The sequence below is a fragment of the Megalopta genalis genome, chromosome 17 (genome assembly GCF_051020955.1).
Source record: "Megalopta genalis isolate 19385.01 chromosome 17, iyMegGena1_principal, whole genome shotgun sequence".
In the NCBI taxonomy this organism is placed as follows: Eukaryota; Metazoa; Arthropoda; class Insecta; order Hymenoptera; family Halictidae; genus Megalopta; species Megalopta genalis.
In genome coordinates this window covers 6,940,300-6,957,758 of record NC_135029.1, presented here as the reverse complement: position 1 = coordinate 6,957,758, position 17,459 = coordinate 6,940,300, and the positions used below count along the sequence as shown (strand labels likewise).

The 17,459-nt window shown below is 34.1% G+C and overlaps 2 protein-coding genes across 6 annotated transcripts in view; one reads left to right on the top strand and one right to left on the bottom strand.

Annotated features, from left to right (window-relative positions):
* Nucleotides 1-17,459, top strand: part of LOC117225184 (uncharacterized) — an 82,709-nt gene that overhangs the window by 59,008 nt on the left and 6,242 nt on the right. For 2 of the 4 annotated variants that reach the window (XM_076527240.1, XM_076527241.1), the window contains exon 2: nucleotides 3,857-3,976. In XM_076527240.1, the coding sequence (XP_076383355.1) occupies nucleotides 3,859-3,976 (118 nt within the window). In that variant the 5' untranslated portion in view covers nucleotides 3,857-3,858. Of the gene's footprint in view, nucleotides 1-3,856; nucleotides 3,977-17,096; nucleotides 17,260-17,459 lie in introns of those variants that run through there. The other 2 variants (XM_076527243.1, XM_076527242.1) reach the window with 2 other exon arrangements.
* LOC117225185 (uncharacterized) lies at nucleotides 5,697-7,971 on the bottom strand. Of its 2 annotated transcripts, none has more exons than XM_033478522.2 (2): nucleotides 7,807-7,971; nucleotides 5,697-7,704 (listed from the first exon to the last, which is right to left on the bottom strand). In XM_033478522.2, exon 2 carries the CDS (start codon nucleotides 7,683-7,685, stop codon nucleotides 6,099-6,101), a length of 1,587 nt encoding a protein of 528 aa, XP_033334413.2. In that variant the 5' UTR covers nucleotides 7,686-7,704; nucleotides 7,807-7,971; the 3' UTR covers nucleotides 5,697-6,098. The 2 variants fall into 2 exon arrangements, with proteins under 2 accessions (XP_033334413.2, XP_033334412.2); XM_033478521.2 differs by having other exon boundaries at nucleotides 5,697-7,699.

The following is a 17,459-nucleotide window of genomic DNA, read 5'->3' as shown; positions in this document are numbered from 1 at the left end:
GGTTCCGATGAATAAGAAATGGAGTTGTTACCATTTACCGTACAGTTGTGCTGAAAGTTCGCTGTTCCATTGGACGCAAACTATGACGCGGAAAAAGTATGATTCGCCATGGAGGACTGCGCGAACCGTTAAAGCAGAAGCTATTATATTCCCGGGGTTTGTAGCTACAGGCACTGGGTTGCTAAATTACGGTTTCTACGCGGAGCAGATGAACGGTAACGCCTCCGTGAGGATTCCGTCAGGCGGAATCGCGAAAGACCAACCGCGGAGGATTCGTGGCGGGAAGAGGACAGGTTTATTGCTTACAGTTGCCCGCAACGGTACCTACACGGCCGACAGAAATTTTCTTCGACATAACTCGAAGGTTCTTTTCCTCCGCGCGATTCTGCATTAGCACGTCGTGAAGCGTCACAATTTTGGAACGAGGCACTTCATGCGCGAAACTCGCCCATTCGATACGATCCGCTGATCAAATCTGCGGTCACATGGAAAACGTAACGCGTGTGCTCCATATGTCTTAACATCAAAGTATCTGCTCTTCGATGCGTGTCTGTAACACGTGAAAAGAAATTGTTAACATGTGTCATTTCTGTGCCATGCTTTTAAACTTGGAATTGCTGTTCCGAGACATTAGGAAAACTACACACTGGTTTTATCGTCTGATATATTAATATAATACTAGCTTCTATTTAAGAACGGATAAACGATGCGAGAATCATCTATGCTGGTGGACAAAGTAAAATTTATTCAAGGCCGTATGAATAGTGCTGCCTACTTAAATTTAATCAAGGAACAGATAGACTTACTTGCTCGTAGAATTGTTGGGACAAAATATATATTTCAGCCAGATAATGCAGCTGTGCATACAGCTCGCATAGAAAAAATTATTTTGAAACGGACAATGTAAAGGTTTTGAATTGGCGAGCAAGATGTCCTGACCTAAGCATTATCTGGAATGTTTGGGGAAATCTCAGTCGAACAATATATGAAGGTGAGAAACAATATAATATATTGGGTTGGCAACTAAATAGTTGCCGATTTCAGTTATAGATGTCTCTCACTCCCATTTTTATGATATCCGTAAATATTGTATTATAAAATTATTATTATTATTATGTTATTTTTTAATTGATGCTACACCCACCATATAGCCCTGATCTCGCGCTTAACTTATTTCGATCCCTGGACAACTCCCTTCGTGATAAAACTTTTAACGACGATGACGCTGTAAAATCTCACTTAACTCAGTTTTTGGCCGGAAAGGATCAGACTTTCTACGAGCGTGGAATTTTCAAGTTGTCAGAGAGATAGCAAAAGGTCATCGAACAAAATGGAAAATACATTATAGATTAAACTTCGTTCCAAGTAAAAAAAATTTTTTATTTCATTGAACAAATCGGCAATTACTTAGTTGTCAACCCAATAGTATCCTAATTGAAATCTACAATTTTTAGAAGCTTGGGTATGCTTGGATCAAATGATATAAGGAGTCTATACAGAAGTTTACTAAGACGAATGATTGAATTGGTAGAACGTAAAGGACAGTTTACACATTACTAAAACTTAAACAAACTATGTAATTTTATTTCATTTTCATTCACTGAAACCAATGAATTGCAAGATCTACTTTTAATTGCCTGCAGGTTGAGTCATCGAAGCGTTCACTCCTTTCGCAAACACCATTGGCCTTCTCACGCGTAACGGAAGCAATTTTGCGATCGCTATTCGACAATCGTGCGTGACAAAGAACATAGTAAACGACAAGTTTGTAATTTATAACATCCTCTCTCGGTGTTCTTCGAGGCCGCTGCTCATTAAATTATCAGTTCTTTTCGGTCTTCACGCTGTTTGGCATCGGGAGTAAGTGCGACAGGGACGGACAAAAAAATAGCCTCGGTTCAGCGATCCCAGCGGAAATTGTCGTCGTTCGTTCACGCGAAATCCATTCACCGCAAGTGTAACAGTTTCACTTTTCTAGATATTATTATCACGTTCGATTGAGAATTGTACGTCACTGTTGCCGCTTTACAGTATCTCGTCAAAACTTCTTTGCATATAATTTACTGAGATCTATAAAACACAGTTTTTAAATTTTCGTTATAGGCCCGGAAAAAAAGTTAAAAAACGAGGGTTTTTTAATTTTCGTTTGTCATTCTAAGCAAAAGCAAAATTTTTAGAAAGCATTCTAGTTATGGATCACTCTATCTATCAAATACATCTGCCAATTACATTAGTATATTTAGTAATGCTTAGAACCGTTTGAATAACTTGCCGATCGAGAAATTCTTGATTTATCCTATCATCGAATTAGGTCGGAGAAACCACGTACGAGGACTGATTGAAAAGTAATGAACATTCGTCCGTATCTCTAACGAAGCACGGCTTTGCACGAGCGCTCTGCTTATAGTTGCATCTCCTCTGTATAAACATACCAAGTATGTATAGATACGTTTGCTTGGCGCAGTATCGATCAGTATCATTTAGAGCGAGGTTCGATATCGATACGATGCCAATGGAATGCAGAGAATTGGGTGCTGTGATTGTGTTTTTAACCGCGGAAAACGTTACGCATACTAATGATCGTAGTTGTTGACTATCAATCCGAATCCGGTACCTACAGGTTTTCGATTTCTCACGAGACTTGAAGAGAATGCGAAAGAGTATGTATGCCAAATCGGACAAATCGGATAATGAAGACAACAGCGATAAAGGCACCATAAAGGCAGCAGAAAGTATTTCGTTGTTGGAATGGAAAAACTTGTCGTTGATAAAAATACTATGCGTTCATGGAGATGTATTGAAGACATAGGTGATTACTAGACTGCGGATATTTATGCAGAATAAAAATTGTTTGCATTAATTATAAGATAAAAAAAGTTACGCGGCCATTTCTTTCTTTCTCTAATTATGTTATCGAGTTTAAAATAACACAACAGTATTGTCAAATTTTTTAAATGTTTTTTACTATTTTGTATTTGATCCATTCAGTTTTGTCACGAATACATAAAATACACAGTCTAATAATTACTATTTACCGATTAGTTTGACCGAAACAATGTGATTTTTAATTTTTTTATCGAAGCCTATAACGGATAATGCGTTTTGTAAAACTCGGTAACTTGTATGATTATACCAAATTATCGTTCTTGTGAGTTACAAACAATTAAAGATAGCGAACACCGTAATTTTTCTCTTCTATTGACCAATAAATGTAAGAATTTTTGAGATTTTTGAATGAATGAATAATTTTTGGTACCATCGTGTAGATACTGTATTTTGTAGCTAAAGAATTGTACAGGGCTGTGCATAATTATAAACTCAAAGAAGCTTTTACATTGTTAATGATATCTAAACGAAAACTTAATGAAATATCATAGTTGTATAATTCTATATTACAAATAATAGGAAATAGAATTATACAAATAACGATATCTTGTTAAGTCTTTTTTTAAAGGTGTCTCAGATAAAGGAGACTACTTTCTCATCTTTATCGATGATCAAACAAACACCAAAAAAGACTATATTTGTATATTCCTATTTTCCATCATTTCTAATATAGAAGTATACAAATTCAATGTTTTATTTAGGTATTGTTTAATTAGTTATTATTAATGTAAAAGTTACTCTGAGTCTATAATTATTCCCACCATTATATGTTCATTTCCTCTCTGTTTAATTTCAACAGCTGCTAGTTTTTTATATACTGATGAAAGTTGATTACCTTTCAGTAGATGCTCGTAGCACGCACAATAAAGTTCTGAATCGGATATAAAAGTGTTCTCAGTTTTCTTGGAAGCACGATTATCTTTTAATTAAAATCTCTGAAAAACAATGAAAGTTTTTGTTCGTGTTTCAGAAATGCGCTGGTTTCGCGGCCACGCCGAGGCGCCAAGACTTTTAAGCCTCAGTCCTCTTCAAGCCGATGAAGACCTTGACGGAGCATCTTACCACATTCATGCCACGTCTCAATACAGAGGTAATATATAGTACATATAAGACGCCATCGATAAACTGCAATGCTAAAGACGCGAGCGATGTTAACTTTCATAATTCGAATTGCGATCGTCCTGTTATTAATTGATCGCATATTCTAACTTAAAATTGGAATGCGATCTTTTTAGGGGTATCGTAATCACCGTTGCCGCGAATTCCCTCTAATGCAGCGTAGTCGACCGACGCGTCGTGACTCGTGACCAATTACAAACGTGAGAGCATCCCTGGCAACCCTGTTGCTCTCTACCCCTATTTTGCTCCACGTCACGTATGAAGTCATGTGACATTCGAGGGAATTCACGGCAGCGGCGATCGTAATCTGCGGTCGAAAACCAATACAGGGTTGCTACACTCAGCAGTAGGAAAGCGTACACGTATACGGAAGTTGCGAGAGTTTCAACTCATTTAAATCGATCCAGTCAAATATCTTCGAAACCGTCGATGATATTAAAAAATGTTTCAAACGAAATTTAAACGGAGGCACGTCATCTGATATTAACAAGATTGTTCTAAGGGAATGCGTCGAGGACATATAAAGGTTAGCTTTATTTTTTTAATGGAATCACATTTTTTATTATATCAGTCGATTCAGCTCGTCATTTTCTTCATAAACATACGAAAGCATTTATTACGAATAATCATTAGTTTAGAAGATATTTTAATTTTAATATATTTTGGAGACCGAGTATATCTTTGCGTTCTGGCTAAAGATTGTATTTTTGAACACCACCTTTAGATGCGCGATTGCTAACACTATGCATTAGTAAAATTAAACAATCTTCTAAACTAATGATTTTTCGTAATAAGTGCCTCACTATTATTATGAACAGAATTACGTGCTGAATCGACTAGAGTACATTAAAAAATATATGATTCCATTAAAGAAAACAAAGTTAGCTTTCACATGTCCTCGACGCGTTCACCTTTAAAAATCTTATTAATATCAGATGACGTGCCCCCTAAAACCATTCAAATTTCGTTTGAAACATTTTTTAGTATCGTCAACGGTTTCAAAAATATTGACTGCGTCGATTTAAATGGGTCACCCTGTATACAAACTGTATATCTTAACCCTTTGCACTCCGTTGTCCCCTCTCAGGAGACATCGTAATACTGGCATATCACTCGGATATCGCCTCTGAGGGACATTCAAGTTTATTATATTGGAATGCTTTAAAATTTATCATACTGTAAAAATGATAAGAAGCAAAATGTTGATTCCTTTTGCAAATATATGTTCCTCGATGTCTACAAATTCATACAAATCGAATATCATTATAATATCTTACTCGATTTCAAAGCTATACTGTCTAATATAAAGGTTCGTAAATGCAGGTTTTTGCGACAAAATAGTGCGGAGTAGTTCGTAGGTAACGTCCAGAATGGCGCGGAGTGCAAAGGGTTAATATTGTTGCAGCGTGGATATTAGAATTTGAGTTTTACAGATGAAACAAATTAGGAACGTTAGCAATTATATGTATTTGGGACTATGTGGAGCAACAAAATTGGGCATATATATATAATTCAATTTTTTAATATAATTGCTAGTTCTGGTTGTGACATCTGTCAGAACAATACTGTCATGTTAGAATATGATTATATAATGGTACTTTGATGATAGTAATTTGATTTAGATGCTGGAAATATTAATGAATATGTATTATGGTGCACTAGACATAAACAAACAAATCGTTACAAAAGGCTGTGGAAAATACGAATTGATTTATTTTTGCTATCAATTCATGAAAAATCGTTCTATTACAAATTTCAATTGTAATTATCACTAATAGGTTGCAAAACTTACTAATTAAGATGGGTCAGGGGAAAAGATTGGATATGGAAATTACTCCATACGCACATTCTCTTCGCAGATCGAGGATTTTTAATAATAAGATATTATTTGAATTTGGAACACTTCCATTGACGAACTCAGTAGTATCTCTGCCATTTAAATATTGATTTGTTAAAACAACTTTGTATTTTAATACCTTTTCTGTGCTTACAGTGTTGGGTTTCACCTTAACTTTATTATATAAATAATAACATATTGTGTTTGTTGAACAAAAAATATTAAAAACTAGACAAATAAAAACAAAGGCAATCATTTAAATAGTTCCAAAGCTAATACCACTAGCTGCTTTTTTAATTTGCAGCCAGTAATTAAATAATCCCTTATTTTCTATATCGTTAATCCAACACTCAGCAGATTCGGCCTCCTTGAAATTTTGCAATAACTTTTGTGACAAATTTTTTTCAAAAGTTTCTAAATGTCTGATCTTATTCTCAATCTCCTTATTTACAAGATGCTGCTGACTTTCTGGTACCTGATTTGCTTGATTTGTTTGTACATTATAATTTTTATTGTTCGTCTTTTTTTTATGTAAAACATTGTATTCTACAGCTTCCGGATTAAATGGCATTAAACCACTGGCCTTAAACCCACCTTGCACATTCATTTTTTCTGCTGTATATGACTGTAAAGCTTTCTGCAACACTAGAGGAAATTGTTCTTTTCTCACTTTTGAGACATTTTCTACTTCCCACTTGGACAATGTTTCTTTCCAAATATCCTTAAACGGGTGGAAGACTGCGATGTCAAGTGGTTGAATAATATGTGTAGCATTTGGATATAATGCTATTATCTCGATTCGTTTCTCACGGCAAAACTGAAATAATGGAATAGTAACAAGAGAGGAATGACCACCTAAATATAATATAATAGGAAACTCGATATTTGTTTTCAACAGCCAAGGATAAAAAATATTAGTTATATATTCATAAAAAGTCTCTATTGTCATCCATCCATTTTCAGAAACACCAATGCCCCATTCGCTTGGACTATTTTCCAAAATTTTGTTGGGTTCATTTTCTTTATAGGAGTACAAAATCATAGGAGGAGCTCGTAAGCCTTCGGCGTTGTACATAAACAAGGTAGTGAAACTTTCTTTTTCATTGGCGTCTAGTACTGTGTATACTGTATGGGCTCCTTTTTTCGTTAAAACTCTGTCTGGCTTAGGTGTCAGCTCTACATTAGTTTCATCGCAATTATAGACACGTGATGGATGTATATCGATTAAATTTTTACTGTGCAAATAGGTTTTAATTTCACCAAACCATCCTCTTAAACTTTCTTCCGTTACAGAAGCACGAGTCATACTTAAATTCTGAGATGTTCTAACAGTTATGTTGGGATGACGCTTACACAATTTTTCATACCAGTGACGTCCTGGTCTTCCGTGTGTAAATGGAGTACGTCTTCCTAATTTTGTCACATATGACTGTACAGAATCTAATAATTCTTCCTTCCTCACCGGATACCCTCTTTCAGCTCTATATAAGATCCACTGGATAATATCCTGTTCCTCTTGTTCGGTTAAAATAGTGGGCGGACCGCATTTAGATCTAATTTTTGTTGGATTCTTCGCTGCTCTGAAGATAGAAGTTACAGGAACACAATGCATTTGAGCTGCTTTTCTCAAACTAATGCCTTCATTTACTGCTTTGACAGCTTTCTCAAGAGATTCAGGAGCATAATTCTTCCTATGTTTTTTTATCTTTTGTTGATTGCACTTTCTGAAGACTATATTACTTTTTACATTACTCTTAACATTATTTTCTTCAACACTCGGCCGCATTTTTTTAATTGTCTCATATTTTTCATTATTTTTCCCACCTCTTAATTTGGGTGGCATCGTGAAATATTTACCTGTACTTGGCCAAAAAGTTTTAAATTAATTATTGATTATATTCATACACGTATAAAGCACTTTATAGGTTAGCTTCATACTTTCATTGAGAATTACTTGTTCTTACCCGTATGTACGATGAAAACTTGAGTTTTATGTACTATCTACACTCTTATAGTGTAACAAAAAGAATCAAATTTGTTGTACGACATTTGTAACGATACTGTCTCTGCATTATATGTGAAACACGAATGCCAACTGTTTCATAAATCGGGACAATGAACAAATTCAAGTACTCAATATGGAACAGCTATTTAATTAATGAAAAACATGAAAACTTGGTGATTTCGCGTCAAAAATCAAAGCTACGATTAATGTCCTTGCTTAGAACACCCGTATTCGAATAAATATTTTTTTTTTATGGCTAATTGTTTCATAACGGTACTAATGTGAGTAAATTTATAAAGAAAGATGTTAAAAAATATGCATAGAATTTTTACATCCACTTTTATATGCTCTATCTATTTTTTATTGTGTTATATGTGTTACGGTTTCAAGAAGGGATTACAATTCATAGTAGGTATTTTTACCTCATATTTCTAATATGATGTAAATTCAGATTAAGTACAATATACATATTTAAGCTCATACATACTTATCAAATATCATGATTAAACTGTGAATCTTTATGCAGATTGTCATTTTCATACGTAACTTTACCAAAACTAGAATTAAAGAAGGGTAAAGTGGTATTAGGCCTTGTTAATTTATACGTTTTTTCGCAACTTGAAAAATCTGCACATACCATAAATGCACAAACATCTGCAGTTCAGCCGCTATGTGTAATAATAATAATAGTATCAAAAAAATAATGCTTAAATAAAAAAAAAGGAAAAGAAAAAGATAATGCTCATCAGGGATTGCTCAGGGTCTGCTCTAGGAGTGACTGCATAAAATGTTAGATAAACATTTAGAAAAAGATCGTTCTGTAAAATTGTTTGCGACAGTGAAAATTTATTACAAATATAAATAATTACATGTGAAGAGGCCATAAAGTTAGGAAGGGACCAGAAATTCATTATTTTCTTATTGTTAATAGAAGTCTTGCATGAGTTAAGGGCCTTAGTAACCATCTCTTAGCTAATTGCGCAGTGATGAAATAATATAAAGGAACTGCCGACGAGGAAGCCCTAATGATGAGCGACACTGCAGTAAGAAAATCAGTAGTTACCATCTGTCAACAACAACACTTGATTGCTACCCTTTTGACTTGTACCCTTGCACTTTTCCAACTAATTGCAAGTCATTGACCACAGCGTTTCCTGGCAAAGAGACTTTCTCATCAGCAAATTCCGTACGGCATTTGAATATTGCAGGATTGAAAGAAGGTCATCTTGTAATTGAGAGCCTTCGAAATTTTATTTTCTATTGGATAATGTTAACTCTTGAAATTCATACAAAATAAAAGGAGTAAATCTTTTCTTATTTCTTCGGATCAAATTTTTTGTGTACGGTAATAGGTGAGCGCCTCGTATTAGTTAAACAGTGTTTAGTAAAGTTATCAGTCTAATATCTCGAAAAAATTCAGGTCATACGGTCTAAATCAAAGAAAAGGTTATTTTATTTTAAAATAATATTAATTCTTATTCTAGATTATTAATTCTTATTCTAACGAATATTATCGTTAATCACTGTATATCTAAGTAGTATACATCTAATCATTGAATAGAAATATACATAATGATTGTTTCGTGGCTCGTCACTTTTGCACATAGGAACAGGTCTGTTTTAATCTCCGCGAATCGCAAGAATTTCACCGTCAGCGATTTCCCGCTTGGCGTTTCATTAAAATTACTTTCGAAAGCGAAGAAACTTTGCATAGCCTCGTTTGTTCCGTGAGAGCCTCTTTCATGGTAATCTTTTTGAGTAGCCGAACGATCTCAAATCCTCGGGTTTTCTTATCTTAATCGTTAAGACAAAAAACGATTCTATCGGGATTTCTTTTTTCAGTACTTCATTCGTCGTTATTAACTTTTATTACAAGAGGCTTCCATTGTTTGATTTGTTGAAAGTGAAGAAGATCTTTACGTATCTTTCAAACAATAAAATTATTTAACTATTGTATTGTGTTTAATATCTTGACATTCTGCTACTATGCATCTATTCGTTTATAGAAAATATGTACAACTACCACTCGTAACTTGTCAAAATTGTTATTGAAATATTAAGAAACGATGTTCTGTTTAAGCGAAAACAGTGAAACATCTCAGAAGTTGAAATTACAAGTAATATAAAAGCTATTTGGTAGGATAGGGCATGTCATTTGGTATTAATAGTTTTTTTGTGGGTGGATAAGTGAAAGAGATTTTAAGGTCAACTCAATTTTTTTCTCGGAATACTATATTTTTGTCTTCAGAATATAACAGCTGGAACTCAGATAAATCCAAAAAGATACCATATGATATCATTCTGAGTTCGATAAAGGTAAATTGTTTGTTTAATGTTTATGTACTGCATCGATCGACGGCCGAGAGCATCCGTCGACTATCTTCGTATCAAATGACTACTATTCAGGATGAGTCAAGTTACTATTTTGTACAAGGCGCAGCAAAGGAGAATTAAAAATATTTTCTTAGTTAGTGATGTAGGAATTAAAAGTAATAAGATGACAAAAATTCATCAAGCATGGTAAATTATTTTTTAAAACAATAAGTATTTTCTGTGTGAAATATACGAATTCCTGACAGCATTTCGTAATTATGGTTAAACCGCTGATTGTTAGGTAAAACAAAAATTGTCTGCATCAAATGAAATAAGATTGGTAACTTTTTCCGTAACGAATCAATCAAATTGTACGGATATACTTACTTTCCTTTAAGATTTATGATAACATCATGAAGTGGGCCAAGTAATTTTAGCCTTGCACCACACCGATGTCGCTAAACTCGTTGTGTACTTGTGATATCTGTGAATGAATACCCTCACCAGAAAACCACGGCGCTGGCGCAGCGTTAGTAAGGCCATTTCTACGAACATCTATGACAACATCATTGCGGTTTTTGAGCGTGAAATGCGACGTTCTGCTCGTTGAAATCATCAACCACATGTCTGGGCATCTCTTATCTTCCAGACAACTGTGTAGACAATGTCGATTGCTTAATATTCGAGATAAATTGGTAAATATTTTTAAGTTCGATATAAGATTTTTAATAGGCATCATAATTATAGTTTATTAAAAAAATTTCTACTAAAAATATATTAGAATTTAAATTTTCGCCAAAAATCCATCATAGTTAAATTTTAATTATAGTTCAGTTTAAATGGAGATAAATTTATGTAGGGTGGATTTTTAGCGGAAATTTGAATTGTGATAGATTTTTAGTAGAAATTTAAATAATAATAGATTTTTAATATAAATTTTAATTAGAATTTTCTTTGTGAATAGAGGTAAACTGTTGGAAATAAACATCTAAATAGTGAAAACCGGGGGTTAAAAGCAAGCGTTATTTAAAAACTTGTGGTGAAAAAATCGGTAGCAAAAACGTGTTTGTTATTCAAGTTGATGCTGGTAATTATAAAATATAAAAGAAATTGTTCGAACACTACAGGATGAAAAGGTTTTAATGTTTAGCTACTAATAACAATTACAATTAATTGAAACTTTATTGCGTTAGCAATAATCATTAACTGAAGATGAAAATTCTTGGTCTCTGACAATAATTTTCTATCAAGAGAATCTATTCCGGTGATTCATAACAGTTTTATCAGGAAAGGAAATTCTGTTTTGATCACTCGCTATAGTTATCAGCAGACGGCGGATTTTATATAACTATGACATAAACAAATATAGGCAACTTATTTTTATTCAAGAAAGAATTATTCTTTTGTAACATTGCATTCACTATACAAGTGCGATCTTCGTTCATTATTGCATAATGCGCGCAGTGATAAGTTTTCGATGATTCGTAATTGAGAATTCTTAGTGAATTTCCATCCGATACATAGCAGAAGTGTACGTCATGGATTGGCATTCGGTTTACGACACCATCACAATTTTAGCGGAGTCTTCGCGACAAAAAAGACTGCGGCTAAACATTTCGTAACGGTGCATGCCTTACAGACAAGGAAACCGCGAATTACTTGCAATACATTCAGAAAAATTGCTGAAGAGAAACTCCGACCGAGAATAATTGCGTTTCTCGTTAAACGTAACTGTGGATTATTTATTTTCATGAAGCGACTTTACTAACCTAGTTAAAAATGTCTAGGAATTACATTTCCAATGAAACATAATCACAGACATAACTGAATACATAACTGAAATAGTAATAAATAAATATGCAACGTTTTATGTCTTTCTTATTTCTCATATTATAAAGATATCAAATAATAGAGGAAAGTCGCCAAATATGGAATATAATTTTATTTCTAGCATGCCATTCTTACAAATCAATCGCAACAAAGAAAACTTTTTGATGGGAATTCAGTTACGTACTTACGATGGAGTTTAAGAAAGTTTTAAATTTCTAACATTTTAAACAATTGTCGATATTGAAGTAACTCTAATAAATGGTGAAGTGCATGAAATACATATTTTAATAAAAAACAGGCGGAAGGTTGCCATTGTTATTTATTACAACACTTTGATTATGATATTCCATTTAGTACACAATTGAATACAAATTTAATTTAACAAATAACTATTTGCGTAAGAAAACAAAAAAACATATTTTTTCTTTTTTTTAATTAAATTCTGAATTAAATGAAATTAAATGAATTTAAATGAAAAATAATTATTTACTATAGCCACATGTATATGCATGCCAACAACACATTCAGCACGCGTTCTTTTAGGTACCTATTTTTGTTCCCCGACTATTCTTATAGCTTGAAACATTTTTGTTTCGTACTTTAATTTCACTGATGTTTCGTCGTATTGAAAAAAATGAAAGAATGAGGACAGAAATAACAATAAATGAACTATAACAGAAAGTATAACATAATTATAGAACATTCCATAATTAGATCACTATGGAGTATCCATATTTGGAAATTCGCAAAGCATATTCTCTTTTCAAAATAAACATATATACATATCCTTCTAAATCTGTATGGATATTACAGGCAGGTATATCAAGAATAAAAGCCAAACAAATAAGCTTGATATATTAATAGATGCAACGAAAATTACAGTACATTTGATTACGAAGTCTCATAACCATTTCACCAATATTAATTTGTTAGAATCTTGAAAATAGCACAATTCCATATTTGACATCTTTCCTGTATTATTTGAATAGGTTTCTATAATGATATCTTTATACAAGTGGGTTAGAATCATAGTCGTGTAAGTCATATTTTTCTCATTGTGAGTGTTGGGATTATGGAATGAAAATGAATATGATTCTAATTCTTTTCTTAAAAAGACTTTATTCCTTTATTGAGAGAAGGTATATGGGCGAAAACGATCGAGCGACCAAACTCTACTGAGAGTCCGGTAAGAAAAAACGCTTCTTTTATACCCTTCTTGGGTTCGTCTTATCCACCAATCAGAGACATTTATTTGTCGCGTTTCACATTGTATACGTGACGCTGGGATCCCCAACAGTCAGGGCACGATGTGTATCTAATGGTACTGGTGACGATGTATCGCGGTATCTATTATATACAGTTTACATCACCGTCGTTGCCTGCTGACGGAACCGACGAAAATGTAAACCGATATCTTAGTATCTTAGTACTAAGTAAACTATAGATTAATTTTTGTTCGTGGCTAAAATTTCAACAGTGAGAAACAAGGACTGTTATTGTTTTTTTACTGACCAAATTTATTATTAACATAATTTAGAGTTAAGTTAATTTATAGTAACTCTACAATTTAATAACGTTATAATAACTTTATAATCGATTCTAAGACACAAGTTAAAATTTTTGAAAATTTCACTTACACCATTATGATAATAATCCTAATCCACTCATACGTATAGCCACTCACGCGAAAGGAAAGCATCTTTGCGTTTACATTCCCCCTCTTACTAGCTGCGGCAGTGGGGCGGCCAATAAGAGGCGAAATGTAAACACAAAGTTGCCTTCTTTTCACACGAGGATTGTAAGTTACTGTTTTCGTTCTGTAATGAGAACTGTCATGTTAACATTACATTAGTATAACTAGATATAAAATCTTATAGAATTTTATAAAATCTACAGATTATAACGTTTTCAATATCGCTTATAATCATCAGGTATTTTATAATCTCGTAATACGAGAAAGAAGATTCAACGTTTTATTTTATTCAAAGTACGTAATGCTCGGTGCTCTATTTTCTCTTCTGTCAGTTCGCCATGATACATTTACCGTAGGAGCGTGATATCCATAGTTTTTGCCGTGAAACGCTTTCTTCGATCCTTTCGAAGTCTACGGTTTATTTACCGTGTAACTCATGGTTAGACTCTCTATTATTACCGTCGATATCCAAGGAAGGAAGATATCAAACGATGCTGCTTCCTGTAATTTCCTATACTCGCTTTTATATTTGCACGGATCGTAAGGTCTCATTATTTCAAGTATTTATGCAATTCCGAGATCATATTAGGAGATTAAAATCTTTAAATTGATTGCGTGTTTCACCAAATTATTTATCTCTGAGTTTACCCTGAAGTCGAAATTATAATGATCCTTGCCAGTAATAGACATAATGCTGATAATTTTACGCTTTTGCAATTTCATGAAATTGTCTTGGAACAAAGACCACCGATGGTGTTCTACATTAATTTCATTTAACATGAATTATTCCATTTGTACTGGCCATGGAAAGATGGCAATTTTTTGTTCGGAAACGAGTATACGCGTCATGTAAGAAAAGCAATTTGTTTGAATGATATAATAATAATGTACGAACCACAACAATCAAGAAGCAATGCGAAAGAATATGGACTTACAGTGGTAGCCATATACTTAAGACCACTCGAAAAACAGTATAACTTTTTTAAAGCTAGACTAAATGACTTGAATTGTTCTTAGATGGCAGAACGACTAAACTATTACACGATGACTAAAATAATTATTTTCAATTTTGCTATTAATTGAAATGACAAAAAAAAAATAAAAATATCATGTTTTTCTGAGCCTATAAGAAAAAAAGTACGTTTCGTAGATCTCGGTCATTTACAGTGGTGTGCATAATTATAAATTCAAAATAACTTTTACATCGTTACCGATATCTAAACGAAAAATTAAAAAAATATCATATTTGTTTATTTCTATTTTCTATCATTTCGAATATTGAGATATACAGAAATGACGTTTTGTTATATTTCTTTTTTCAAATATACAGGGTGTCTCACAGAAAGAGGTACTGTACAGAGGTCACAGCACTGTCAATAATTATAAATTCAAAGTAACTTTCACATTTTTACTGATATTTAAACAAAAACAAAAGCAAAAACTATACTTGTATATTTCTTTTCTTCATTATTTCTATAATGTAGGGATATATAGGCAGGATGTTTTGTTAAGTTCTTGTTTAAATATCATTAAGAACGTAAATGTTAGTCTGAGTCTATAATTATTCACACCACTGAATGCGCATGCGGAAAGTTTCACCGAAATCGGTTAATCCGAAGTCAAGCTGAACGTGTTGAAAGATTTAGAAAACTGCAGATTTCTTACAGTTATCAGTCGAAAGTGTCTTCGCGATTGTTAATTGTTTACAGCTCAGATCAAGATCATCTGACATCGATGAAGTTCTCAGCATGCACATTTACCGCATTTTTTAAATTTTCATCGTTGTTGTGTTTCATTGAATGTCTATTTTTTTTTATCGTTCCAAGTAATAGCAAAATTTGAAAAAGCATTTTAGTCATTATCTAGTAGACTAATCCTACTGCCATTTTTAAAAAATCAAGGCTTTTAGCCATTTATTTTTGTACTATATGAAATAATATTTTAATCTTACCTATGAAGCTTACGAAAAAATGTAATCATACTATTTTTGCACAACCTCTTCTTACTTTCTAGGCAACGACGTGATCCCGTTAATATAAAATTTCTTTCGGGTTATCATGAAAATATTTCTGTAAAGCACTTTCTCTCTATTGCGGTTACAACCTGAAATTTCTTGCCAACTAAAAAATCTTGTAGCGATCGAAAGAGGTAGAAGTCTGATGATGCGATGTCCGGAGAATGAAGTGGATACGATAAAATTTCTTAACTGAGGGTTTCGGAAAGGGTTCTGTATCGTTACGTGCAAGCAACGATATACACGTTGTCACGCGATCGAGTCTATTACGCTCCGTAAGTTGATGAGGCACTTATGCGTCCAGCTTTGGCATCACTTCCATTTCTTTCAATCGTCTATGTACAATCAATTTTGGCATATTTAGCATTTCCGACATTTCTCGCACCGATGAACTCCTCGTTTCGTTCACCAGATTACGAATTCTGCCTTCATCCGCCTTGACTAGACAACCGGTTCGTGGTTCAACTTTCAGATTAGAGTTTCCCTTCCGAAATCGATTAAACCACTTTCTGCATGTACAAACCGATAAAATACCTTCCCCATAAACGACACAAATACTGTTTGCGACAGTCGTTGCCGTATTTTCCTTTCGGAATTCATACAATATGAGGTGACGAAGATGGACACGCATTTCGCTCATTACTTCATCGGCTATTAAATACAAAATTTGTATAACTCGACGACCTGTGACTCTTGAATGCTTTCTACGGACTAAACCGAAGGATAAAAGTTTAGTCACCCAAGACATTGCATCGCTGTGTGTTTAGAAAACGTAACGATAGCATTATAAACATACTGCGGCACGAACTTATGGGACGACTATAATTAATATGTTTTTAATTGTAAATAGATTATTTAGTTTGTTTAAGAATTAATTACATTTCTAGTTGTACAAAGTTACTTTATTATAATTTATTCTAATTTGATAACAAATGTATTTGCTCAGCATTTGTCGAGTGTATTAATCGGCCTAGTGTAGGTAATTTGTTCATCGAAGTGAAACATAATGCGAGGAAATGATAGTATCTGGCAGATGCTGAGAAGATAGCAAGCGAATGTTCGTTACAAAATAAGCGGTCGAAGTAAAGAGAATTACTGTTCACTTCCCTCGTCGTATAGTCGTGGTTACACGCTTCACGTTCTCCCCTATGAATTCGTTCCAAGCAAAAGAATTCCGCTCCCAGAGCAATTGGTACTTCCGATTCGTCTGTTCGATTCCCAGTGTCTACTTCCTCTCCGGTCCGCCTTCGCGGACCTCGTGACTAGTTTTACTATCACTTCAGCAACGTACTCATGTGAATTGCTCATACGGGATGTCCTGCCTTACACACATCCTGCACAACCGCGTCGAGCCACCGCTAGAACTCATATAATGTCAAGCTTCACGGAAGACGATCATTTTCGTCTTGGCTGTCACTGCAGCGGGAAGTTTCGACTGGTTTGGATAGCGTAGAGAAATCGTGTCGGCGAGATGAAGATCGTGCTGCGTGACGCATCTACTACGATGCACTTTGATCACTCGAAGAACAGTATTCTCATTCATCGATTGCTGAAATGTAATTGTGCGTTGTATACCCTCGGTTCAGAAAGCGAATCAACCAATGAAAGTGACATTTGTCGAACGCCGACGGTAGAAATCTTCTCTCACGTTTATTCGTGAGAGGTGTCGAATTCCAAAGTGTCGGCGGTCGATGTCAAGCAGTAACATCATGCTGACACTTTGAAATCAGTCAACAGCATTTTCACTCGTTTATCGATGTCT

Coding starts and splice junctions, on each gene's coding strand:
- LOC117225185 (XM_033478522.2), bottom strand. CDS start 7,685: ATGCCACCCAAATTAAGAGGTGGGAAAAATAATGAAAAATATGAGACA.